Here is a 27,010-nt window from a genome sequence, read left to right as displayed (position 1 = left end):
CAACACAGATATGTTTGTAGCACTGGGACACATGGGGCCACACTTACAGAGTCTTCAGGGCAGGAAGGTGTGACCCAAGAATTCTACATCTGGCCACACTGCCAATCAAGTATGTTGCAAAAACAAAGGACCTTTAAACATGTAAGAACTTGGGAGAATTTGGTTCCTATGAAGCCTTCATGAATTAACTATTAGAAGATAAGAATGCAGAAAGTATGGCCAAAGACTCACAGTGAGCAATTAATCCATTTAAGATGTAGGAATACAGATTCTTCTTTCCAGGGAATAACAGCTATAGAACAGAATGCAAACATTATAAATTAAAACAGCAGAACCAGCATCAAGTTGAGAGGTACAGATGGAAGGAGAGGTATAGATGGAAGGAGAGAATATAGACATTGATATCCTCATACCATGGAATCAAAAGATAATTGTCTTATTATAGAGTATCAGAGACATCAGTAAACCTAAAGTTGTAAATAGCAGAATAAGTTTAGTAACATGATCCATCAAAAGCAGGTGACAGAGGAAGAAAGAAAAGGTAAGAAAATGTGGAAATGTACCAACCTGATCACTAAGCACAGTAGGAAGTAATCACACCTAAACAAACACAGGTAAATATACAGAAGGGTAGTTACATTAAATAGTTTTAATGAATTATTATGAATTACTTTTATAAATAATAAGTCTTAGAATACTAATACATAAATAAAACATATTAAAACCAGAAAGCAAAGCATATAGTAGAACAGCTGAACTAAGGCCACACACACCTGTCGCACAGTGGCAGGCCACACCAGCCCGGTTAAAAGGAGAGCTTGTCCCACCTTCAATTTTACTAAGTTTAGAAAGTGATTTCCCGTCTCAGTGTGTAATGAGCACTGATCTCACAGGAGTCTAAATAAAGTGCTCATGGCAGCACACAGCATGTGGTGAGTTACTGTTACTAGAATCATCAGCAAGTACCAGTGAGAAACTCACTAAAGACTAAAGTCTCTTAGCTAAGACCATGAAACAAAATCAAATTACATTCTCTAGGCAAGAAAAAACAAGGTGCCTCAGAGAGGTCCAAAGTCGGCGTTGCTTCCAAGATCAGAAAAAACCTTGGGACTTCCCTGGTTGTCCAGTGATTAGGACTCCATGCTCCCAACGCAGGCAGCCCGGGTTCGATCCCTAGTCAGAGAACTAGATCTCACGTGTGTGCCGCAACTAAGGAGCCCGCAAGCTGCAACTAAGGAGCCCACATGCCGCAACCAAGACCCGGCACAGCCAAATAAATAAATAAAATATTAAAAAAGAAAAAACCTAAATGCCCATCACTAGGAACTGATGAAACAAATTATGCCACATCCATAAAACGCTACACTTTGCAGCAATTAAAAAGGATGAGCTTTTTGCGTGCTGGTATGAAACAATCTCTATGATAAACAGTTAAGTGAAAAGAGAAAGGCATCTCCACACTTTACACATTCTTAAATGTTCTTCTGTATCAACGACTTTTTTATAAAAAATCAAGGTGTATGGGGGCGAGGAATAGGGAGCTGTTCAATGGGCAGAGCTTCAGTTCTGCAGGATGCGAAGGTTCTAGAGACCTGTCACACAACAATGCGAATACAGGTAACACTCTGAACTACACACTTAAAAAAGGTTAAGGGAGTAAATTTCATATGTTTTTAATCACAATTTTTAAAGGTTTTACAATAAAAAACAAGGTTACCACCATATGTGTATTTCATTACCATTTTATAAAACAAGATTATGTATAATCCATATGCCTGCACACAATCATCTCTGGTTAAGAACCGGTAAAGGTGCTTTCCTCCAGGAAGGGGATCTGGGGGGCAGCACAGAGCTGGGAAGGAGACACACGTGCACTGGAAATCCTTCTGCACCTTTTGAATTCTGTGCTGTGCATGTCATCGCTTCAAACAAATAAGCAAGTCTGGCTGTCAGCTCGCTGGGGCCTTTAGCTTAGACTCTTGTATAGCAATGATGGAAAGCTCAAACGCAGCACCCCAAGTTTTAATTACTGTGATTAGAATCAATATATAATATTCCCTGGATGGGAGAGAGAAAGCAATCTTAAGACATATGTGAGAAATAATAAAGTCATCAAAAGCAGATTGTAAATAAGGGATCTGAAAGTCACCCAACAACAACATAACTTATTTTAACATTCCTACCTCAGGGGGTTGAGATTAAATTTCTTAATACCTTAAAGCGCCCAGCACATAGCTGGCACTGTGTTATGATTACTATTTTAGATTTCTTGCATTTAAAGCACATGAATAATAGCTGCACCTTCCAACAGTACTGGCTACAATGTATTTCCTTAAAGCACTTCCTGTCCATCTGAAAAAGAGGCCTAATAACTACCCCCTCCCAGGGTTGTTGGTGGGATTAAATAAATGAGTGAATAGATGTAAATACTTGGTGAGGGGAGGGGCAGGGCACATAGCAAGCACTGAATAAATGTCAGCTATACCATCAATAATGTAATTCACACCAGAAGAAATTATATATATTAGCTACAGAGATCTATAAAATCTTTTCTCACCATGAAGAGAAATGCAAGCACCTTAATAAGTTAACTTTAGAAACAAAGCATTTAAACTGAGCAGAGGGGAAAAAAGGATCAAGAGAAAAAGACTAAAAAGGCATGAAAAGTGTGAGCACAGTCGAGGAACATTTCTTCCCCACTGGCTAAGAGCTGCCTATTTGGTTTGAAGCAAAAAGTGAGCCTACAGGAGACATTCCCAGCAAGAAGTAGATTGACCCTGGCTCCTGGATTCTTCCGGGTTTAAGTCCAGTGTCAAATGAAGTTCCAAATATATCCCAAATGGATGAAAATTATGTATAAACATCAAAGGAAAACAGGTTTACTACATAAAAACTTACAGATTCGAAAACATAATCTACAAAGGGAAAAAAAATCTGCTCCTGACAAAAGCTTCCTATTATAAGGAAGAGTTCACAGTATAAACAAAGTGTGATACATATAAAACAGAATATTATTCAGCCCTGAAAAGAAGGAAATTCTGACACATGCTACAATGTGGCTGAACCCTGAAGACATTATACTAAGTGAAATATGCCAGTCACAAAAGGAAAAATACTGTAAGATTCCACTTATATGAGGATCTAGAATAGTTACAGTCATAGACACAGAAAGTAGGATGGGGGGGTGCCAGGGGCTGGAGGAAGCAGGAAGAGGGAGCTATTCTTCAATGGGGTCAGAGTTTCAGTTTGGAAGACGAGAAAGTTCTGGAGATGGATGGTGGTAACGGGTGCACAGCAATGGGCATGTACTCAATTCATCAAACTGTACATTCAAAAATGGTTAAAATGGTAAATTTTATGTACATTTTATCACAAAAGAAACTTTTAGGTAAAAAAAAGATCATAGAAATCACAGCAATAGGAAAAGCAATAAAACACTGATATGTACAAAACACAGGACATGAATAGGCAATTCACGAAAGAGAAAATACAGCTAATAAACACATGAAAAAATGTTTAAGGTCAAAGTTATTAAAAATGCAAGTTGACAACAAATAATCAAAAATATTAATCAATTCTGACAAGAGTTCTAATAATGTGGCCTCTAGTACACTGAAGATTTCAGCGTGAAATGGTATGCTAAAGATTCAAAATTATTAATACTTCTGTACCCCCAAATTATATATAATTTTTATACTTTTAATATAAAAAATGCTAATATAGAAACCACTGTGCAAAGATTACTTCATATTACTTCTTAGAAAACCAAGAAATTGGAAACAAAAGTAAACATCTAAAAATAGTGAAACTGCTAAACAGGAAATATTCACTGGATAGAGGATTGTATAGCCATTAAAATGAGGATTATGAAAAGAGTGTAAGAAAATGGGGGAAGAGGGACAGAGGACACAATATTAAATGCAAAGTCATACAAAAACATGGGTGAAAAGATTAAATGAAGATATACTAAACGTTAATATTTATGTTAATGAGATGTAAAAAGTCCCACAGATATCTTTCAAATTTTCTAAATCACACTTACAGTTCTATAATAAAAAAAAATCTTTACAAGAGTTGTGAAACCCTGGGTTACAGCCTGTGTGTAAAGACCACAGAAACTCCCAATACAACTTCCTGATCTATTTATCCAGACGGAGAAACTCACAGAGGCAAGAAGGCAACACAGAGCAGAAGCAGCTGCATCTCGACATGGCTTTCCTGGCCTTCTGGCTGCCGATGGGGATGACACTCGCCACATCCAGCCAGAGTTGTGAAGACAGTTGAATGAATTCTCGTCTTGCCACTGTCTTCATACCTGCAGTCACATCATTATGGAAGGCACTGCAACTTGCCTACCCTGTACCCATTCTCCCTTCTGCCTTAATGACAGACCACTGATCAATCACAGGCCCAGAGGAAAAGCATTTCCCAGACTTCCTCATGGACAGGGGTGGCTAAGTGAGTAAGTTCTGGCCAATAAGAAGCAAAAGCTGATGGATGTGGCTTCTAGGAAAGCTCCTTACAGGGGTGAAGGCAGACTCAAGCAGTAGACTCGCTTCTGCTTGCTCTTAATGCCTTCTTTCCTGGAATGCAGAGGTGATGATGGAGCTGCAGGAGCCAGCGTGGGGTCACCAGGTAACCGTGGAATGAAAGCCATACGCTAGAGATACTAGAGCACAGAGACCGCTAATGACAGACACCAGGATGCTGCCCTGCCAGCACTGCCCTCCCTACTACAAATGTATGTAAGGAAAATAAAACCCTTAACTTGCTAAAACCAATATTTAATTACCTGCTGCCAAACGATTCACCATCTGTGAAGAATTTACATTAAAACCTACATACTTTTATTTAAGGGAATGTTTACAATGTAATTAGGCTCTCCTGGCTCCTGAATCAAATTCAGCATTATTAAAGGCATATTCTTATGGGTTCTGAGAATCATAATCATAAACCCATTTTTTCCTCAATCCTCCATTTCTTTTATGTTTACCACCAGTAACTGTTCCTTTAGGAGACCAATTTAAATGAAACTTTCCCCAAACCATTATTTACAACAAGATCTAAATAGGAGACATCAAGTTTTATTTTTTTTAATACTGAAGCATATGATTAAAACATCACATGAATGCAAGTTACACAAACAAATTTATTCATAATCATGGTGAAACATCATCTGGTATGAACTCAAAAATAAAGAACGAATCCGTTCCATAAAACCAACATATTTCTGGATAAAGACAAACTGAACACATGTACCTAATACTGTCCCACCCCCAAGCCTCTCTGTAACTGCGGTAAAGAAACCTTTTCAAAAATATAAATCCTGAAGGGAGGGAGACCAGGAGAGGAGATAAGGTACTGTAAGGTGGAAAGCACGTGGGCCGGGGGGACGGACTTAGCATACCCAGGGCTGTCAACCTTCGCACTGGCTGGGGCTTCCGTACTGGACACAGCAGGTCTACTTCATTCTCAAGAGCCAAGAAGGCAACTATTACGGCGAGTCAGGACTTACCACATGTCATGGGCCACATGTCATGGTCAGCTTGACTAGGCTAAGGGACACCCGGAGAGCTGCTACATCATTTCTGGGTGTGTCTGTGAGGGTGTCACTGGAAGAGATTAGCATTCAGCGGACTGAGAACAGAGACACGCCTTCACCAATATGGGCGGGTGTCATCTGAGCCACTGAGGACCCGAATGGAACAAAAGACGAAGGAAGGGCGGTTCTCTCTCTCTCTCTCTCTCTTTAAGCTGGGATGTCCGTCTTTCCGGCTCCTGGCTCTCAGGCATTCTTGATCAGCACGTGCTGCTTGCTCTTCCTCCTTGATTCATATTCAAAAAGTCTGCCAATCTCTTCTAAAGTTGTAACTCGATTTCCACTCAAGAGCACTGCAATTCTTTAAAATATATGCTTCTGTTTTGAACTCTGGGCACTTCAGTGTTGGAGAAAAGAGTAGGATTCCCATTTGCCATCTGCTCAATCCACATGACCGATACAGCCAAGTCTCCGAAACGTCTTGAAAAACGTGAGCTGTAATGAGCTCATTCTCATCTATATGCTCAGGCATCTGTTCACCGCAGCCAGAAAGAACAATTTGGGGGGCTACTGAGGGACCTTTAATTTAACCCCTTTAGACTCTCTTATACCAAAAAGCATTATCTGATACAGCAGTTCAGTAAATGTCTTCAACTGACTTCTAGACTCGGCCATAAATCTCTATACCTGCTTTACTCCCCTTGAACTATTCCATTAACTGACGACTAAGGGCATAAACCTGAAAGCAATGTACCATTCTCATTACTTCCTCAATCACATCATGCAATGAACTGACCCTGCAAAATTCAAAGCACAATACACAGAACACAATATCTTCTCTGTTTAATTTAATAAACTTGATTATTTCTGAATATTCATTACAGGTACTCATTTTTGGCAAATGGACTTTTTCATATTCACACCAAACACCTCCAACTCCTTCCGAGAAAGTGGTTTTATCTTACTAGCCTATAATGCCAGCGAAAGCAGAAAATAATTTCCTGTAGGAAACAATTCCTGTGGGCTGTGTCCTGGTGGTGTGTGTCTGCTCCACAGGCTAGGACTAAGCGACCCTCTGAGTGAAGCGAGAGGGGACCACCTGGCATGGGAAGCTGAGGTGGACAGGAGGAAGCTGCTGGGCGGCATGCGCTCCTGAAGTCCTGTCCAACAGGTTGTTGCGCAATGCGTGAGAGATGGAAAGACGCCAAATGGGGCAGGTAGGAATCTGTGATCTGCTGAGGCTTTAAAGACAAAGCCACTCAGACACACTGTCAGTTCCTGGCTCCATTTATTTTACATAAACCACTGTAGACGCACAGGAGAGAAAACACATGGTGGCCTGTAAAACACAGTATTCACACTTGGCAATTCCTAGTTACGGCGATATAGCCAGAAAAAAAGATCAGGGCACTTTCAAGAACTTGTTGTAATAGATTTTAAATATACAGATTCCACTAACTACCATAATAGCCTTGTAGTTAACATATTTTAAGCCAGATAATTCTAAAGAACACTCCATATTTAACATTAGAAAGAACTACATAATTGGGGATCAGGGACCTTTTGACAATATACTTGCATGGAAAAAATCCAAAGCTAAATTATGGAGGTTGTAATGTGCAGCTTATGCTATGTGCAATTGCTCTCCACAAAGCAAGTGTTCTGTACATGTAATTAGTTTTAACTTAAAAAGAACATTTCATGGAAGGAAACGTGAAGTTGAGTCGAACAATCAGAACAGATTCCATAACCAAGAGATATTTCTTTTCATTTCTCTGTAATGCTTTGTTTTGTTTGAACAAGATCAATTAAGTACCACAATATCAGGGCCCATAACTCAGCTCAATTTTATTTTAGAGTGCGATTTAAACCCTGGCAAAATATCATCTTGACTCAGTTTCCTCTGCTATAAAAGAAGCAAAAATCAGAGTCATTCGGTTACTTCCCGAGGACATCCAAGTGCACAGTTGGTTTCCTACCCAAATCCATTCCTCCTTCCACCTTCCTTGCTGTTAGAGGCCTGTTTACGTACCTACCCTCTTGGGGCCAGGTGATCAGACATCGTCCCCTCACCAGCCCAAGGGAGAGAATCTTGATCAATCTAAACCTGTCAAGGTAATTCCATTCCCCTTGCAAGGCACCAGGCTAGGCATGGACGGATGGGGTAAATCTGCTGGGAAGGTTTCTAGGAAAGGGATTCTTAATTCCTAAAAAGTGCTTCTACCTCTGACAGCAAATACACCAAGAGGTGGTAAAGGAACTTGGGCAGCCATCCTGGGGCTTGAGGGGAACCAACACAAGAGGCCAAACTACTGAACTAGGCTGGTCCTTGCCTCCGTCCCTGAGCTGCTGAAATAACGAGCCCTGGAGCGGCCTGACTCTGGCCTTTCTGTTTCATGAGATAATAAGTCCCTTTTGGCTTTCAGGCATTTTTGTTGAGCTTTCTGTTATTTGCCCAAAAAGCACCCCCATTCATACAAACAGCTTTAGCAGGCATTAAAAACTCCCCAGGGAAGAACACCTTGGGTTTAAAATCTACGCAACTTGGAATTGACTGGGATATACCCTTCTTAGGTCCAGTTACTCACCATTAAAAAATAATGATCCTCAGGCTCAGCTCGAAGATATTTAAAAATCACTTGTTCCATGAACCTTTCCATTAGATCCCAGTCTTCAATTATTCCGTGTCTTATTGGCCACTAAAGCAAGAGAAACCAAACTACATCAAGCTTCAGTTCACATCAGTAAGAGCAACAGTTTAACAACAGCACTGGCCCGGAAGAGATGGAAGACAGCGAGTTGTTGAACAGTGTTCCTCTGCATGGAGTGAATGTTAATTTATAGAAAGAAACAACAGGCACTTTACCAGAAAGAGTCCATGACATTACTGTTTATATTCTACTCCACCCATTTCTAAGCACAAAGAATCATCTTAACAATGGGATAACAGATGGAAAAGCAGAGCTAATCTACAATACCATTCGATCTGGAGTTTGGGGAGTGGTTTTTTTTTAGAACAAATGTCTAGTTAAATAACTTTAGTGTTTCTTTTTAACTGATCAATCTGCAACTCTCCACATGACAGGTTAATTAGTCAACCTACAGGTTTCCACAGGAGCAGACCTTGCTTTCCACATAACCCAGCGGTCCCTGAGTCAACTCTGCATTTGTAAATTCACTCGATTCCCCACATCAAAAGTACCTTCATCAAAAACAACAACAAAGCCTCTTTTCAAACATAAGAATAAAATATATTCTACAACTCACAAGTACAGTTTCTACATAAAGCGCCACCTTGCATCACTCATCCTGCTGCTCTGCTCTTGGCTGTGCACTTACAGAAGCGAATCCCAGCAGGCGTTTACCTTTGTGGCATACGTGGGTTTATCTATGGCTTCGTCCCCTATGAAGAAGTCCAGGTCGTCGACACCCCTCAACACCCTCCTCTGGGCTTGGTCGACCACCTTTGCAGACTCTCTGATGGCAATACCTTAGGAAAAACAATACAAAGAGCCCATTACCATACTCATTCATTTCAATGGTCAAGAGAGGATGATAAAATCCCTATGTATGGACAAGTAAATTTTCAATATTACGGTTTTATTTGGAGTCGAGTGTGTTCATAGAAAAGACTCTACCAATGAGTACGTAAAGTAACACAGAAACAAGTTACCATGTTCCAGCATTATTTTCAGCATGGCACAAAAGAACTCAGCTGGTCTGCTTTTAATGCTGACAAAAGCTACATTACTAAATTTCTCAGTTTCATCTGAAAAAAATTCCTCAAGATAGTAAATGAAATGCCCATGGAGTATCAAATAGATTACAAATTTTAAAATATAAAATAGGAGACAAAATTTAAAATATAATACGGAAGAAAAGAGTAAACTGAAAAATGCCTCATGTCATTTTCATGAAACTCTGTCAGATTTAAAACATATTTTTAGTCTTGTTACCAAAAAAAAAACCTGATTTCCCATTAAAAGAACAATTAAGAGGTTGCTGACTAGTATCTGACAAAAAGAAAAGTACAATAATCAAACAATTGTATTATGTAAAAATATTAATGGCTTTTTTGAAACATTATTTTAATAAGAGCTTAACCTTGATACTTAGGAATATACTTAGTAGTAAATAATCATATAAAACTTAACTCCAGAATTAACATCTAATGAAATGTGGAAAGCTTCACAAAGATTCAATTTTCCACTTAAACTCCTAACCCCTGGTTAAACTCTGAGTTCCTAAAAACTACTCTTCATCAAATTTGTTCCAGAACAAATTAGAAAACAAATACAATTATTTTTAAAGGTAGATTATCTGAAATCCCCAATTTATTACAAATGAAGAATAGCAAGAAAGCTACGGGAGTGAATTTTAATCCTTTTTCTCAGAAAGCTATCTTTAAGTAACAGGCTAAAGAGGTGGCAAAAAAAAAAGGACAGAAATCACTTTGCCCATCTCCTTTTCTCACTCCAACTCATTGCCACATTTAGTCTCGAAGCTTTCAAGTTACGAGAGGTGGCACAAATCTAAAGGACAGAATTTCTGCAGGAAATGCTGGGGGCTGAGCCTAGAGAAAGCATCCATGTCGGAAGCAGTGAGCCCATCAGGGCCATGAGGCTAAGAATGGGGCCAGAAAAGGAGGGCCAACACTTACTAAGGCAACCTGTGGAAACCAACACAACCCATCCCTGAACACCGACCGCGCCATCCAGTGGCGCACTGACACAGAATCATCCGATGCGCCAGTTAGCATTTCAAGGGCCCCTGGAGAGAGGGCTTGCAGCAGACCTCAAAACTCCTCACAGTGTGGCAGTGCCAGATTCCACCCTCTGGGCAAGACCAAACTTCACTATGCCCGAATTTAGAATTAAACGGCCAAGTCAACTTAAAAGACTGTAAAGAGACAACGACAAAAAGATCCTTCAATTCATGACTTCACTCAAGTTCGCCAAAAATTTGAGGGCAATATATCGAACCAAGTGGAAACTCACCGCCTTAAAGAAAACAATGCTAACCTTAGTGAGGATGAAGCTACCACGCTCAAAAATTCACCTGAGAACAAAGTAAATCTTATCCCTCCCAAAAGGGAGATGTAAGTACTCTGACCCCAAAGCACAGGAGACCTATGTTTTAGTGGCCTTTAGCAGCAGCAGCAGCGACAAACCATAAAGCGTGCTTCTTTTAACTACTACACGGAAGCAACTACAGCCATGAAAGAGAGTAAAGCTTTATAGAGCTTATATTCAAAACCTTTTGTTCATACCTATGAAAAGCAAGATGTGGCCCAAATAGTCCTTGAGAACATGACGGAGAAATGTGTCTAAAGAGTAGCTATCAGTGAGCACCTCTGAGTATTCACGGAGTATACACATGACTCGCTGTAGCACACAGATCTAAATCACTCGCAGCTTTCTCCAGCACACCACAGCTTCCTACAGGACCCTGACTCAGGTGTAAACAAAGACGACAAGTGTGCGGAGAACATTAAGATGGAAAGGACAACAAATATAACAGATAACAGGATCAGCACCTAAACATTCCAACTGCTTACATACATGTGGCATCTCCATGCAATGGAATATCATGAGGCCACGAAAAGCAATCCAGGAGTTCACGAAGTGACCCACAACGTTCTCAGAGATGGAGCGTCAGGAGAAAAAAAGCAAGGTGCAAAATGGTGTCCGTGGTACGCCACCACTTAGGTAAAAACACGTCTGTGTATATTCGCCGGTACATGTACAGTTACCTCAGGAAGGAAGAAACCAGAAACTGTAGTTGCCATCTAAGAGCGGAAGTGGGTGGTAGAGAGTTAATTTTCGCTGTACATCTTTTTACAGCATTTAATTTGTATGTCACGTGAATGTATTACCTATTCAAAGTTAATTAAATTTGGACTTCTGCTTCTGGAAAGATGGAGCAAACATACTTTTCTCTACTCCTCTCACTAAGCACAGCTAGAATCCCTGGACTTTATATTTGAAAGAAACATAAAAATGCTGAGAGGTGAAGAGAAAGCAGCAGATTGGCTAGGGACCTCAGGACCCAAGGAACAACACGCTGGTGACTTCCAGGTTTTCGTTTGTTTCATGTGTCCTACGCTGGCTGCCAGGGAAGCCAACAACCCAGAAACACCAGTGGGAACAAACAAACACAGTCCCCAAAAGCCTGCTGTCTCCAGCCAAAGGAGGTGAAAGGGGCAGTGAAAACATACAACTGCCCGACTCCAATCAAACACGACAGAAAAACAAACCCCCCACGTGCAGTGTAGACACCACGCAGGAGCCAGGACTCATCCCACCCCTCTGCCTCCACACCGGGGTCCTGCCAGAGGAGGCCTGGTGGAAAGTCAGCACTTCCACCCCTCACCCTTCCGGCGGATGGTACCTGCAGAAGCCTAGTCAGGGGTCTGATCCCCCGCCCACACTCAGCAGCAACATGGAGCCCCTCCCCAAATGAGTGTCAACAAAGGCCAAGAGGAAAACCTGAACTTCAGCCCCAAACTGGCATTAACAAAGGGTATCCCCCTTCCCCTGCTGGAGCGATATCAGAAATGACTTGCCAAAGCATAAGATTTAAATAAGATCTGGAATCTCATAATATAATACCCAAAATGTCCAAGTTTCAATAGAAAAAAAAAACTCTCACCATAGCAAGAACCAGGAATACCTCAAGTGAAATGAGAAAAGATGATCAATAGATAGCAACACTGAGATGACACAGATAACAGAATTACCAAACAAGATCTTAGGAGCCATCATAAAATGCTTCAATGAGCAACTACAAATGCACCTGAAACACATGAAAAATAAAAGGAAGTCAGCAAAGGAACACAAAGGCACAGCAAAGAGAAAAGATATGAAGACAAAGCCCACAGAAATTTACAACCAGAAAACACAATACCTGAAATTAAAATGTCAATGGATGAGCTCAGCGGCAGAAAACGACAGGGGAAAGAGTCGATGAACTTGAAGACAGCAACAGAAATAACCCAACCTGAACGACAAAGAGAAAACAGACTGAAAAACAAATGAACAGGGCTTCAGGGACACGTGGGCTGGACAACAGCACATCTAATACTCATGTATTCCGAGTCCCAGATGAGAGGAGAAAGGAGGTAGGGCTGGAAAATCATCCAAAGAAATTACGGTTAAAAATTTGTCAAATCTGGGAATTCCCTGGTGGGCCAGTGGTTAGTACTCCGTGCTTCCACTGCAGGGGACCTGGGTTCGATCCCTGGTTGGGGAACTAAGATCCTGCAAGCTGCGTGGTGAGAAAGAAAAAAAAAATTTGGCAAATTTGGCAAAAAAAATAAAACAAACCTATAAATTCAAGGTTGAATAAACTCTAAAGAGGATAAACCCAAAAAAAAAATCCAAAAACTAAAGAGCAAAGAAAAAATTCTGAATGCCTCCAGCAAATTTCTCATCAGAAATCAGGCAGCCCAAAAGGAAGTTGCATATTTTCAAGTGTTGCGAGAACTGCCCACTCAGAATTCTATATTCAGCAAAATTTCCTTCAAAAATGAGGAGCAAATCTAGACATTCTCAGATGAACAAAAACTAACAGAATTTGTCACCAACATATCTACTCTAAAAGACTGGCTAAAGAAAGTTCTCTAAACAGAGAGGAAATGATAAAAGGAATCCTGGAACATCAGGAAGGAAGGAAGAACAAGAGCAAAAATATGGAAATTACAATTACTTTCCTTCTCCTCTTGTGTTTGCTAAATTATGTTTGGCAGTTAAAGCAAAAATTATAATGCTAATGTGCTTCTCAATGTATAACCTCAATTAAAACAGAAAGGGAGGAGGGTAAAGGGACATAAAGGGAGATAAGGTTTCTACATGTCACTGAAACTGGTAAATGCTGACACCGCAGACTAAGAAAAGCTATGTACATATAAGATAATAACTAGACCAACCACTTAAAAAGCTACACAGAGAGAAGCACTCAAAACACCACGGATATGGGACTTCCCTGGTGGTCCGGTGGTTGGGACTCTGCACTCCCAATGCAGGGGGCCTGGGTTCGATCCCTGGTCAGGGAACTAGATTCCCATGTGCTGCAACTAAAAGCCTGTATGCCACAACAAAGATCCTGCGTGCCACAGCTAAGATCCAGCGCAACCTAAATAAATAAATAAGACACCACAGGCAACTCAAAATGAAATTCTAAAACATATTCAAGTAATCCACAGGAAGTTAGGTAAAACAAAACAAAGAAATGAAAAACAGAAAGAACAAACAGAAAAAGAACTAATCAATAATCACAATAAATGTAACAGTCTAAACACACCAGTTAAAAGACAGATATTGGTAGAGTGGATTAAAAAAACGTGACTGAACTCTACATTGTCTACGAGAAACTCTCTTCAAATCTAACAATATAAGGGCACACCTGGTTTTACTGTGTTTTGCTTTTATTTAGTCTTTTTTTACAAATTGAAGGTTTCTGGCAACCCTGAGTCGAGCAAGTCTACTGGTGCCACTTCTCCAACAGCATTTGCCCACTTCATGTCTCTGTGCCATATTTTGGTAATTCTCACTATATTTCAAACTTTTTCATCATCATTATATTTGTTAAGGGGATCTGTGATCAGTGCTCTTTGATGTTACTACTATGACTTGCTGAAGGCTCAGATGATGGTTAGCATTTTTTAGCAATAAAGTATTTTTTAATTAAGGTACATACACTGTTTTTTTAGACATATGCTATTGCACACTTAACAGATGGCAGTACAGTGTAAACATAACTTTAAAATCGACTGGGAAACCAAAATTTCGTGTAACTCGCTTTATTGTGATATTCACTTTATTGCAGTGGTCTAGAACCAAACCCACAACATCTCCAAGGTATGCCTGTATGCAGGTTAAAACTAGAAAGATGGAAAAAGATACTCCACAAAAATATTAATCAAAGAAAGTATAAGTGGCCATACTGCTATCAGAAAAAGTACACTTTATAGCAAAGAAAATTGCCACTGATAGAAAGGAACATTAACTAGCAATAGTCAATCTGTCAAGACAGAGCACTCCTAAGTGTGTATGTACCAAAGAATGCTGCAAAATATGAAACAAAAACTCAAAGGAGAAAAAGACAAGTCCACAATTATAGATATAGACTCTACCTCTCTCTCAACTAGTGATGGAAAAAGTAGAGAGAAAATCAGCAAGGATACAGAAGAACTCAACACCATCAACCTACAGGATCCAACTGACATGAAGAGAACATTCCACCCAACAAGAGCAGAACACACACTGTTTTCAAGTGCACATGGGACCAAAATAAATCTAATACTGGACCATAAAACGAACCTCAACAAGTTTAAAAGAAAACCATAAAAGTGTGCTTTCTGACTACAATGGAATTAACTCAGAAATCAATAACAGAAAGATAATGAGAAAATCCCCCAAATACTTGGAAACTAAACAACATAGTTCTGAATAATCCATGGATCAAAGAGGAAGTCTCAGGGAAACTAAAAACTGCATGAACAGAATGAAAATTAAAATACAAAATATTAAAATGTGTGGGACATAGCTAAAGCGGTGCTAAGAAGGAAATTTTTAACACTACATGCTTACATTAGAAAAAAGAAGTCTCAAATCAATAATCTAAGTTCCCACCTTAAGAACCGAGAAGAGTAAAATAAACCCAAAGCAAGAAAATGGAAGAAAATAAAGAGCAGAAATTAGTGAAATTTGAAACAGAAAAATAGAGGAAAATCAATGAATCAAAAAGCTGATTCATCGAAAGTTAAAACTTTTGCTCTGCAAAAGACCCTGTGAAGAGGATGAAAAGACAAGCTAAATGATGGGAGAAATTACTTGCAAACCACATATCTGACAAACGACTCATATCTAGTATATACAAAGAACCCTGAAAACTTAACAGTAAAAATACAAGCAACACTATTAAAAAATGAGCAAAAGACACGAAGAGACATTTCAAAGATGATATGCAGATGGCAAATAAGCACATGAAAAGATGTTTGCCATCACTGGCCGTTAGGGAAACGAAAATAAGGAGGAGAATGAGACATCACTGCATACTTACTGGAACAGATGAAGTAAACCAGTGACAATGGCAAACGCTGTCAAGGTGAAGCTGGCTCTCTCATACATAGCTGGTGGGAGTGCAAAATGACACAGCCACTGTGGAAAGCACTCTGGTAGTTACTGAAAAACACTAAACACAAACTTGCCATACAACTTGCGCTATGCACAGGATTTAACCAGAGAAATGAAAAATTATGTCCACACAAAGACCTGTACACAACTGTTCATAGCAGCTATATTTGTAATAGCTAAAAACTGGAAATAACCAAGATGCCCCTCAAAAGAAGAATGTTTAAACATCTGTGGTACACATCCACACACTGGAACAATACCACTCAGCAATAAAAAGGGACAATCTACTGATACATGCAACAACCCGGATGGCACCCAAGGGCTTTATGCCAAATGAGCAAGCTAATCTCAAAAGGACACATATACTGTATTACTCCATCTCTATAACATCCTCTAAACAGCAAAATTATGGAGACGGAAACAGATTAGTGGTGGTCAGTGGGCAAGAACGGTGGAGGGGAGGGATATACGTGTAATTATAAAGAAATAACATGGGAAATAACACGTGTAATTATAAAATAATAATACGTGTAATTATAAAGAAATAACACAACATCTTTGTGGTGATGAAATAATTCTATACCGTGACTGCAGTGGTGGTTACAGGCATCTACACATGGGATAAAATGACAGAGAACTGCACTTACACTGTTCCAATGTCAAACTCCTGGTTTTGATATTGTACTATGATTGTGTAAGATGTAACCTGTGGAGGGAACAGGAAAAAGGGTACACAGAACCTCTCTAAACTCTCTTTACAACTTCCTGTGACTCTATATTTCAAAATAAAATATTTTAAACACAAATAAAATATAGTTGTAAGGTATGTATGAGCTTGTAAATTATTTAAACAAATTAAAAAATAAAGCACCTCAGTTAGCTATAATGATGAATCAAAACTAAGAAGATTAAACTTAAAGAACAATGTAAAAGTTCTGCAGATCAAAAATATATATATATGGGTATAGAATGTGTATAACCAGAAGACATAGGCTATTCTCCAAGTGCTAAAAAGTCATCGGAAGGCAATCTAAGGAAGATTATCAGGGAGAGTATATCTAAGGAAGAATACACCTAAAGATTTAGATAAAAATTCTATATCTCAAGAACACTTGCTACAGCAGTTGACAGACAACAGTAATTATTTTTTAACATTTATTTATTTATTTGTTTGTTTGTTTGGCTGTGCCAGGTCTTAGTTGTCACACACAGGATCTTTTTTGCTGCATGTGGGATCTTCGTTGCGTCATGCGGGATCTTTAGATGTGGCATGCAGGATCTTTTAGTTGCAGCATGTGGAAACTTTAGTTGCAGCATGCAAACTCTTAGTTGCGGCATGTGGGATCTAGTTCCCTGACCAAGGATCAAACCCGGGCCCCCTGCATTGGGAGAGCAGAGCCTTAGCCACTGGACCACTAGGGAAATCCCGACAACAGTAATTTTTAAAATAAAAATATCCAGTATATTTCTCAGAAGAATGTCAAACATTTTACTAAACCTTCAAACAATAATTCCTAACTTATATAAACCATTCCAAAGAACAGAAAAGAAAGCTAACAACCTCATTTCATAAAGCCAGTATAATTTTGATGTACAAACCACACAAAACTGGTACAAAATAAAGAAAATTATACACTAATCTCACTTTTGAACATTGATAGAAAAATCCCAAATATTTGCAAATACAATTGAGCATGTACTTGATATTTCATAACTAAGTAGGCTTTATCTCAAGAATAAAATAAGACTGTTCAACATTTGAAAAATATATCAATGTAATTCATATTTGGAGCCTAAATGTCAAAACCACATAATCATCTCAAGAGATACACAAAAAGCCTTAAATGTCAACATCTATTCATAATTTTTAAAAAATTTTTAAAAACCTCTTAGTAACCTAGGGATACAAGGGCACTGTATTAACCTGAAAAAGCATTTCCACAAAAACCTACAGCAATCACTAGTGAAACAGTAAAATCATTCTTTTTAAAATCAGAAAGACAAAAGCACCAGCTATCCCCAGTTCTAGTCACTGATAGAAGTTCTAGCCAGTGCAGCCGGACCAAGGAAAAAAATATGAAGTATTGGGGTTGGAAGAGACAAAATAACCATTATTTGCAGTTAATACAATAGCTTGCATAGAAAACTTAAGAGAACCTGCAAGCTATTCGAACAAATAAGACAGGGCAGCAGGACTGTTGGATTCAAAAACAACTTTAAAAATTCAGCAGCATTCCTACTATGGTGGCGACAATTAGAAAATTTAATTTAAAAAAATTCACAACAGCAAAAAACCATAAAGGTACCTAAAAATAAATATGGCAAAAGGTATGTATGAGCTTTTTAAAGAATACTGAAAAACATTACTGAAAAACATAAGAAACATGAATAAACAATAAAACATATATACCATATTCCTGGATAGGAAAATTCAATTCATAAAGATATCAAAATTTTTTTAATATTTATTTATTTAGGCTGCGCCGTGTCTTCGTTGCGGCATGCAGGATCTTTAGTTGCTGCATGCATGCGGGATCTAGTTCCCTGACCAGGGATCGAACTCAGGCACCCTGCATTGGGAGTGTGGAGTCTTACCCACTGGACCACCATGGAAGCCCCAAGATACCAAGTTTTCCCCAAATTAATCTACAAATTCAATGTGTCTCTAATCAAAATCCCATCATAATTTTTCACTGACCTTAAACTGATTCTAAAATTTATGATAAAGAGTAAGGGCCTAAGAATAGCCAAAGCTACTCTGAGAAAGAAAAAGGAGAAGGAACCAGACCCACTGGATATAAAGAGACATGCCAAAGTAATAGTATTTAATACAGTATGAATTTGCAACAGAAAAACACCATAAATATTCCCAACCATATACAGAGCCTCAATATGATTGAAGAGGCACCCTCCAATAAGTGGTGCTGGGGCAACTGGCCTTCCATTTGGAAAACAATTAAATTAACTCTCTCCCACACCATAAAAAAAAAACTTTTTTCTTAGAAGAAAATACAGACAGTCTTTATGACTTTAGACTATAAATGCATTTTTTAATAGAAATAAATTATAAAAAAGGTAAGAGTGAAAAACTGAACTACATGAAACTTTTAAACTTCTGAGATTAAAAAATAATTTTAAAGACATCTTAAAATAGGAGAAGAGGGACTTCCCTGGTGGCGCAGTTGTTAAGAATGCCCCTGCCAATGCAGGGGACACAGGCTTGAGCCCTGGTCCGGGAAGATCCCACATGCCGCGGAGCAGCTAAGTCCGTGCGTCACAACTACTGAGCCAGCGTTCTACAGCCCAGAGACACAACTACCGAGCCCACGTGCCACAACTACTGAAGCCTGCACACCTAGAGCCTGTGCTGTGCAACAAGAGAAGCCACCACAATAAGAAGCCCGCGCACCGCAACGAAGAGTAGCCCCCGCTCACCACAACTAGAGAAAGCCCACGCGCAGCAACGAAGACCCAACACAGCCAAAAATAAATTAATTAATTATAAATAAATAAATAAAATAGAAGAGGATATTTGCAAGACACTAGTATTCAAAGTATACACAGAGTTTCTGTAACTCCATAAAAAAGACAAAAAAATGCAACAGAAAAATGGGCAAATACACAGACAATGAAAGGTGCTCAACCTTCCTAGTAATCAGAGAAACGCAGACTTATAAAATAAGACATCATTTTACATTCATTAGACTGGCAAAAATTTAAGTCAAATAAGATCAACTGTCGTCAAGGATGTGCAGAATCAGAAACTCCCATCCACTACTGATGGGCATTTAAATCAGTCCAGGCGCTTGGAAAAGCCGTTTGGCAATACCTGACAAGGCTGAAGAGGTGCATACCTGAGTGATGAAACAACCCCATTTCTCATATTTTCTCTTGGGAAACTAGCACATGTGGCTAAGAAGATACTTACTGTATCATTTTGTACAACAGAGAAAAAACTGGAAAATGCCCAAATGTAGATTCACGTATTAGATTTTTGATCTAGATCTGTATATAGCAACACTGACACATCTTAAAAACAAAATATTGAGGATTTAAAAAAAAACAATGCAGAAAGTTATTTACAGTATAATTATCATTTTTGAAATGTTTAAATTCACAAAATACTACATACTGTCAGTGTATCCTGCATCTGTAACATAAGGATGAAGCGTGGACTGAATACAGCTAATGTCCAGCAAAGGAGGGAGAGCGGGGAAGGACTGGAGGAGAGGAAAGGGGGCTGGCACTCACAGGGATGCATGCCTGTATTACGCACTTACAAGATGCAATTGTGTTAACATTCGTTCATTCTGGGTGGTAGGTAAATGGGTCTTTGTTATATTACCTTTCTTTCTTTTGTTTTCCAAAATAAAGATTTAAAAGACATTCAGAAACAAAAGCATCTCTGGGCTCAATCCCTGTCTCCAGTCTAGACCTTTCCCCAGAGCATCAAACCTTTTACCCAGTTGCCTACAGGACGTTTACACCTGAACTCTTCAAACATCAACTGTCTAAAATGTACTTACTTTCTCCTGACCCCTCCCACATCCTCTTTCTATGGATGTGATCACCACACATACACTCCTCTGCCTGGAACTTTTCAATGACTCTCAACTTTCTCCAACAACTTAAAGGAAAAAAAAAAATACGTAGAGAAAACCTTTCTTCAAACAATCAAGCAAATTCTGCACAGAAGCTCAAATAAATAAGATACAGGCAAGGCTGCCCTGGTGGACCAGGACAGGGTCCGGCGACTCTCTAGTCTGGGACAAGGCCCCTGAGGGAGCCTGGGAAACAATGCGAAGGTTCCCCATTTGCAAAATAAAATGACAATTCCTTAACATACAAGTGCTGGCACTTCTCCATGTTCCCAGCCCGCTCTCCCACCACCCTCTGCATGGGGGGTGCCTCCCTTCTGTGCCCACCAGAACCAGAAAGGCCCTGTCCTGGCACTCTCCACACAGCCACACACGTACAGACAAGCTCCCTTCTCTCTTTGGAAGCCACTTTGCATCTTGAACTTCACCTTGTGAACAGAGCCTCTGTAACGACCAACAGGGTTCGGTTGCCAGGACTGAGAGTGCAGCAGGCCTGCTGCCCAAGGTACCCGAGGCCCTCTGCCCACCTGTCCCAACGCACTCCCTTCTGTCCCCCACGGCTTCTCTAACTCTTGCAATAAATTCAGCCAAGGGTATAACTCTTCCTTTACTCCTGCCTCCTTGACCTTTTTCTTTCTAGCTTCCACCACTGCTGTTCTCAGCACCAATGTGAGAGCTGCCGCGCCTGCTGACAGTGAATGGAATCCTGCTAATAGCTGACTTCAATCCCCTCTCTGTTAATGATGACAGGTGAAGTGGTGCAGCCAACTGAATGCTGCCAACAACTGTATTAAAGCAAGAGGTGCAAGGCAATCCTCTTAGAGCTGCTGCACTTCACAAGGTTAAAACTAATCTGCTTTGAAAAATCAGAAAGTCCAATTCCAATTTACCAATTCAGCATGGAATGATCCAGTTCTCTGGCATTCACAATATAAAATTCACAGAAGACTGATCTACCCTACAGAATGCCAATTGTTATGGACTGAACTGTGTCCCCTCAAAATTCCTATGTTGAAGCCCTAACCCGCAATGTGACTGTATTTGGAGATGGGACCTCTCAGGTTAAATGAGGTCATAAGGGTAGAGCCTCAGTTCCACAGGACTGGGGTCCTTATAAGAAGAGAAGAGATACCAGAGGTCTCTCTCTCAGCCATGCACACACACAAGAAAAGGCCATGTGAGGACACAGTGAGAAGGCACCATCCACAAGCCAAGGAGAGAGGCCTCACCAGAAACCAACCCTGACGGCACCTTGATCTTGGACTTCAAGCTTCTATTCTGTGATAAAATTAATGTCTGTTGGTTAAGACATCCAGTCTACGGTATTTTGTTATGGCAGCCCTACCAGACTAATACAACAAATCATGAATTTAAAATGAGGACCAGCAGACCAAGCGTGCCTATTGTCAAGGACACCCCATCATAGTAACCAAGTATTTAGACCTAGAAAATCAAGCTCATGATCAGTTATCCAGCAAGCAAGGACCTGGAATGAGGTGAGTTAAATGTTCTCAAGGAATGAGGGCGCACTTTCCAGCAATCTGAATACCCATATCCACCAGAAAGGCTTTGGTCTCCCTTGAACAAATACTAAGAACTCAGCTCCTTCCCCGTCGCTCTGCGAGGCTGCTCACGCTCTACCGGGGTCAAGCAGCCTGTTGCTCAGAAGTCCCTGCGCCCACGACAGCTTACAGTTTCTAAGATCGTGACTTATCTTACAAGGGCTACATTTAGGAGACAGAACTTCACTCCACTCTTGACTGACATACCTGCCTCTTTGGTAAACGGTCTCCAAAAAATAACCCAGAAGTTAAACAGTTTCAGAGAAGAATTCTACCCTGTGGACAACCAACCTGACCTTGGGGTCTCCTGTGAATAAAGAGTGGGCAGGATGCACTCTGGCCAAAATGTGGACATTTCTTCCCTTATTATGCTCTACTGACTAACATTTAAACAAAAACAGAACACTTCAGAACATAATAAAACAGACCTCTCCTTTCAAAAAAAATAAAATATCTTTCAATAAAGTGAATAGTGTAATACAATAGATAGTCCACCAAAGTGCTAAGTTAATAAAACTGTACTTACTTAAAATTACAAATTAACCTTAAGGAACCACATATACGTCTTTTAAGTAGCTGAGACATGTATGACTGAATGAAGGCCTCTGCCAACCACCCAAGCCGAAACTCCAATGACTGTGACAAAGGACTGTATCAGAAGAGAATCAAAGGACTAGAAAGTTGGGAGGGTTTAGGTGACAGCTACGGCCGATAGCAATGCTCAGCAGCCAGATGGCAACATAAATAACTCCCCAGTAACCAGAACAATCATCTAAAAGAAGACGGCAAGTAAATTCATATACCGTGAAAAACAGAATTAGAATGTTTAGAACAATTATAAGAAACACAATCCTTTATAAACCGAGGGTGGAGCTTTACTTACATGAAGGAATAATGAACTGTGGCTCAGTGTTGCCTGCGTAGCCAAGCTTGGTATACCTAAAAGCACAAAGTCATCAACACATGTTTAGATAATAATACTCTCCTCTATATCCCATTAATGTCTTTTATTATAAGCTCTCCAAGTCCTAAAATATCAAGACTGAAAATACACACGTGAAATTAAAGAAAAAAAAAAAAAAACCTCGTGATGACTAAGAATCAAACGCTAATATCAGATAAGCAAGCAGTTACAAAAACATAAAATATTATGCCTGTTTCTACTGGAAAAATTCATATATTAACACATGAATTACATTTGTGTATCCCTAATAATTTTAAGGTGCTTTTATATTCTTTTAATCTTTACAAAAATCCTACAAAGGAAGTAAATATTATCCCTGTTTTGCAGATGAGAAAACTGAGGCACTGAGAAGTTCATTAAGCTGCCCAGAGCCAAACAGCTAGTGAACAGAAAAAGAACCCAACTCTAAATATGCAGGCTCCAATTCCAGAGCTGCCGCTCAAAAAAATGTACTTACTTCCCAAACTTCACGAACTTTTGGGGGGGCTAGGGAATTCCATAATTTTCTTAAAGTGTCATGGCACATGTCTAGAAGAGCTACTGCCAGGTACTGAGAGTATCCGACAGAAGCAGCTCTCTATCATCTCATTTCAGAATGAGCCCATCTTCTGTCAAGATACTCTTTATGATGGATTCCAAAAGTCTTAACTAAAATGAATGCCAAAATACTACCATCTGTTCCAAAAGCATTTGCTTATCTCCTAAATTTAAAAAAAAAAAAAAAAGTGGGGTGGGGACCACCCCCCGGAACCATCTGCTGGAAATGTGAGCCTGGAAAGACTCCTGAGTGCCCCCCTCCTCAGCAGGCCCTCTGTACCAAGCGGTCAGGTCGAGACAAGGAGCCATCATTCTGCAGTAATGCTCCCGAGGAATACAAACGCTTCCCAGCAGTGCTGAAAGCAACTTCATTAATTCATGCTATTTTACAAGTTATTTCAAGACGCTTGATACTAAATTTTTTGATGTAATTAATACATTCCAAGTTCTAATAAATTAATTTTATGATTTTTAAATGTATTTTAATCGTATGCTAATTTTACTATTTTTGAACACACATTAAATAAGTAAGATTTAGGGAGGCAAAAAAAGCAAGTCGGGTCCACTTAAATCATGCCTTACTGCTCAGTCTCCAAGGAACTAAGGTCTTGGTGTCACAAGAGTTTGGGCAAGGCCAGGCCCTGAGACCCGTCAGGCCCAACAAGGAGTTTATAAAAGGCAAGACACATCTGAGGGCACTCCCAAGTTCTACCGAAGTACACAAACCAAGTAGACCCACAAGTCCTCAACTCCAGGGCTCGCCAGACCCAAAAGCAGAGTCGAAGCCAACCCAGAGTCCAGGGGAGGCAATATATACCGAACTTTAAGAATTCTGGATCATCTTCAACTGAACCATTTTTCTGGAAGTAAATTCCAAATAACAAATATAAACGAAGTGAATGACTGACCCAAGGCTAAAGAAGTCCAGAGAAGCTAACAAGCAGGCCAGAAATCACTAGAATCACTGCACTGCACCTAAGTCTGTGCTTTTAAGAGGGGCCACTTCGCTCACCAGCCACACCACCCACCTCGTACTTAAAGAAGCCCACCCTCCCACACTGTTAGATTATAAATTGCAGGATGACCAGAACAGGGTCCTTCTTTTTTTTTTTTTTTTTTTTTTTTGCGGTACGCGGGCCTCTCACTGTTGTGGCCTCTCCCATTGCGGAGCACAGGCTCCAGACGCGCAGGCTCAGCGGCCATGGCTCACGGGCCCAGCCTCTCCGCGGCATGTGGGATCTTCCCAGACCGGGGCACAAACCCGTGTCCCCTGCATTGGCAGGTGGACTCTCAACCACTGCGCCACCAGGGAAGCCCCAGGGTCCTTCTTCTTGATTTTATCTCCACCCTGGCACAGTCCTGACTGTGGCAGACACTCCATAAGTATCTGCTGAAAGAGTTCTTACCAGGTGTAAGAAAAGGCAATCACTGGCAAACTGCGGGGGAAGGAACCAGTGTTTGAAAGGGGGGGATGCTGACAGTCAGAAAAACAATTTGATGGGACAAGAAAAGACCAAAGACAATTGTCTAATACAACCTCTCACACTTGGTTTTGTCTAATAGGGTTATTTAAAAAAAAAAAAAAAATACCTGAAACAAATATTAATACCACTGACCCTCTGAACAACACACGTTTGAACTGCACAGGCCCACTTATGTGTGGATTTTTTTCCAACAAATATACAAAAATATATCGTGTGCAAGACTTACACTGAACTGGATAGCCTATCCTTACACAGGCGCAAGGTTAAGTGATATATAATATAAAATTAATAAATGAATCAACTATACACTTCAATAAAAAATAAAATAAAAAAATAAAATAAAATTAATAATGTGTTCATTTTCTTACTTTGCTTTCAAAGAGTTACATTACAGTATGCCTCCCTCTCTCTCTCTCTCTCTCTCTCCAGTACTTGCAGAACCTGCAGATCAGTCTATCATCACAGGTAAGTGGTGGTGTTTAAAATGCAACAATGTTTCCAAAACTGTATTATGAATATGACTGTAATACTGTTTACCATAAAAATTCTATAACAATTCATCCATCAGTGTATATAGGCTGGGCTACCGAGAAGCAGATGTATCAATTACACTAGGTTTCCATCATACTGCTGCCTCTTCGTTATTAATGCTTGAAATGCATTGTAAGTAAATATGAATTCCTTTTTCACATTTTCTTTTCATTTTTGATGTCTAGTGTTAGTAACACATATAACATCTACAGTGGTTTGTATAATACTGATATAGGTACTGACAGATGATTCATCTTGTAAACAGATGATGTCAACTTATGGTACCAATAAATACAGTACAGTGCTATAAATGTATTTTCTCTTATGATTTTCTTTTCTCTAACTTACTTTAAGAATATAGCATATAATACATACAACAAAATATGTGTTAATCGACTGTTTATGTTGTCAGTAAGGTCAACAGTAGGCTATTAGTCGTTGTTTGGAGAGAGTCAAACGTTATACACGAATTTTCAACTGTGGGGCGGGGGGGTCAGTGCCCCTAGCCCCACTGTTGTTCAAGGGTCAACTGTATAGAAAAATGCTAACATTTATTAAAATTAGGCGCTAAGTATCATTCATGTCCTTTATATTACTTTTAGTATTTCTGAAAGGCAACAGAGTGTATTGTATTGGTTGTGACCATGCACTTTGGCACCAGACTGCCAAAGTTCAAATCCCAGCTCTGTTATTTGCCAAATGTGTAACTATCTGTATCTCAGTTTCTCCATCTGTTAAAAGGAGGATCATAATACAACCTACCCTCTAGGATTAGTGAGTTAATATATTAAAAAGATAAATAGAATGAGCACTACAACAGTGCTAGCTATATGTTTCAGTTATTTTTTACTATTATTTTTCTGTATCTTTGAAATATTTCCTAATTTAAATTTTTGGAAAAAAATTTTAATTAATTTATTTATTTATTTACTTTTGGCTGAGTTGGGTCTTCGTTGCTTCACGCAGGCTTTCTCTAGTTGCAGCAAGCAGGGGCTACTCTTCGCTGCAGTACGCAGACTTCTCATTGTGGTGGCTTCTCTTGTCGCGGAGCATGGGCTCTAGGCGCATGGGCTTCAGTAGTTGTGGCACATGGGCTCAGTAGTTGTGGCTCGCAGGCTCTAGAGTGCAGGCTCAGTAGTTGTGGCGCACGGGTTTAGTTGCTCCGCAGCATGTGGGATCTTCCCGGACCAGGGATCGAACCCACACCCCGTGCGCTGGCAGGCAGATTCTTAACCACTGCGCCACCAGGGAAGTCCCTGAAATTTTTTTTAAAAAACAGGACGTTCTGTGTCCCAAATCATATTACTCAGTCTTTCTGCCATGCCCACTCTAAACACCACAAACTAATCTGTGAAGTGATGGAGATAAACTGCACCGGCAGTGAAAGTACCACGTGTCCTTCAACAACCATGGCTCAACTCCATCCCAAGTTCTGCGCCCTGAAATCATAAACAATGGCCCACAGCAGCAAAAGGTCAGGCTGCAGAAGTGCATGGGGCCCTTTTCAGGCCCACAGCTCTAAAATTCAACTACATACTGATGATGCCACTACCACATGCCACTTGGCATCAGTTGCTAGAGTGTTCAGATTCTGAAGTCACCATGTTCTGAGACAGCACAGCCTTCACAGGAGGGAGGCTTTCTGTCACAGAATCACAT

The 27,010-nt window shown here is 39.9% G+C and overlaps 1 protein-coding gene across 7 annotated transcripts in view; it reads right to left on the bottom strand.

The window, feature by feature from the left end:
• The window catches only part of ACTR3B (actin related protein 3B), a 61,821-nt gene that overhangs the window by 22,811 nt on the left and 12,000 nt on the right, over positions 1-27,010 (bottom strand). For 3 of the 7 annotated variants that reach the window (XM_060021172.1, XM_060021173.1, XM_060021177.1), the window contains exons 2-4: positions 22,719-22,774; positions 8,905-9,029; positions 8,128-8,238 (exon numbers count right to left, since the gene is read on the bottom strand). In XM_060021172.1, the coding sequence (XP_059877155.1) occupies positions 8,128-8,238; positions 8,905-9,029; positions 22,719-22,774 (292 nt within the window). Of the gene's footprint in view, positions 1-231; positions 582-8,127; positions 8,239-8,904; positions 9,030-15,601; positions 15,672-16,322; positions 16,382-22,718; positions 22,775-27,010 lie in introns of those variants that run through there. The other 4 variants (XM_060021178.1, XM_060021179.2, XM_060021176.1 and 1 more) reach the window with 3 other exon arrangements.

This window comes from Delphinus delphis, chromosome 9, assembly GCF_949987515.2.
Source record: "Delphinus delphis chromosome 9, mDelDel1.2, whole genome shotgun sequence".
Taxonomy (NCBI): domain Eukaryota; kingdom Metazoa; phylum Chordata; class Mammalia; order Artiodactyla; family Delphinidae; genus Delphinus; species Delphinus delphis.
The sequence above is the reverse complement of the archived record's forward strand: the minus strand, read 5'-3'. Positions and strand labels throughout refer to the sequence as shown.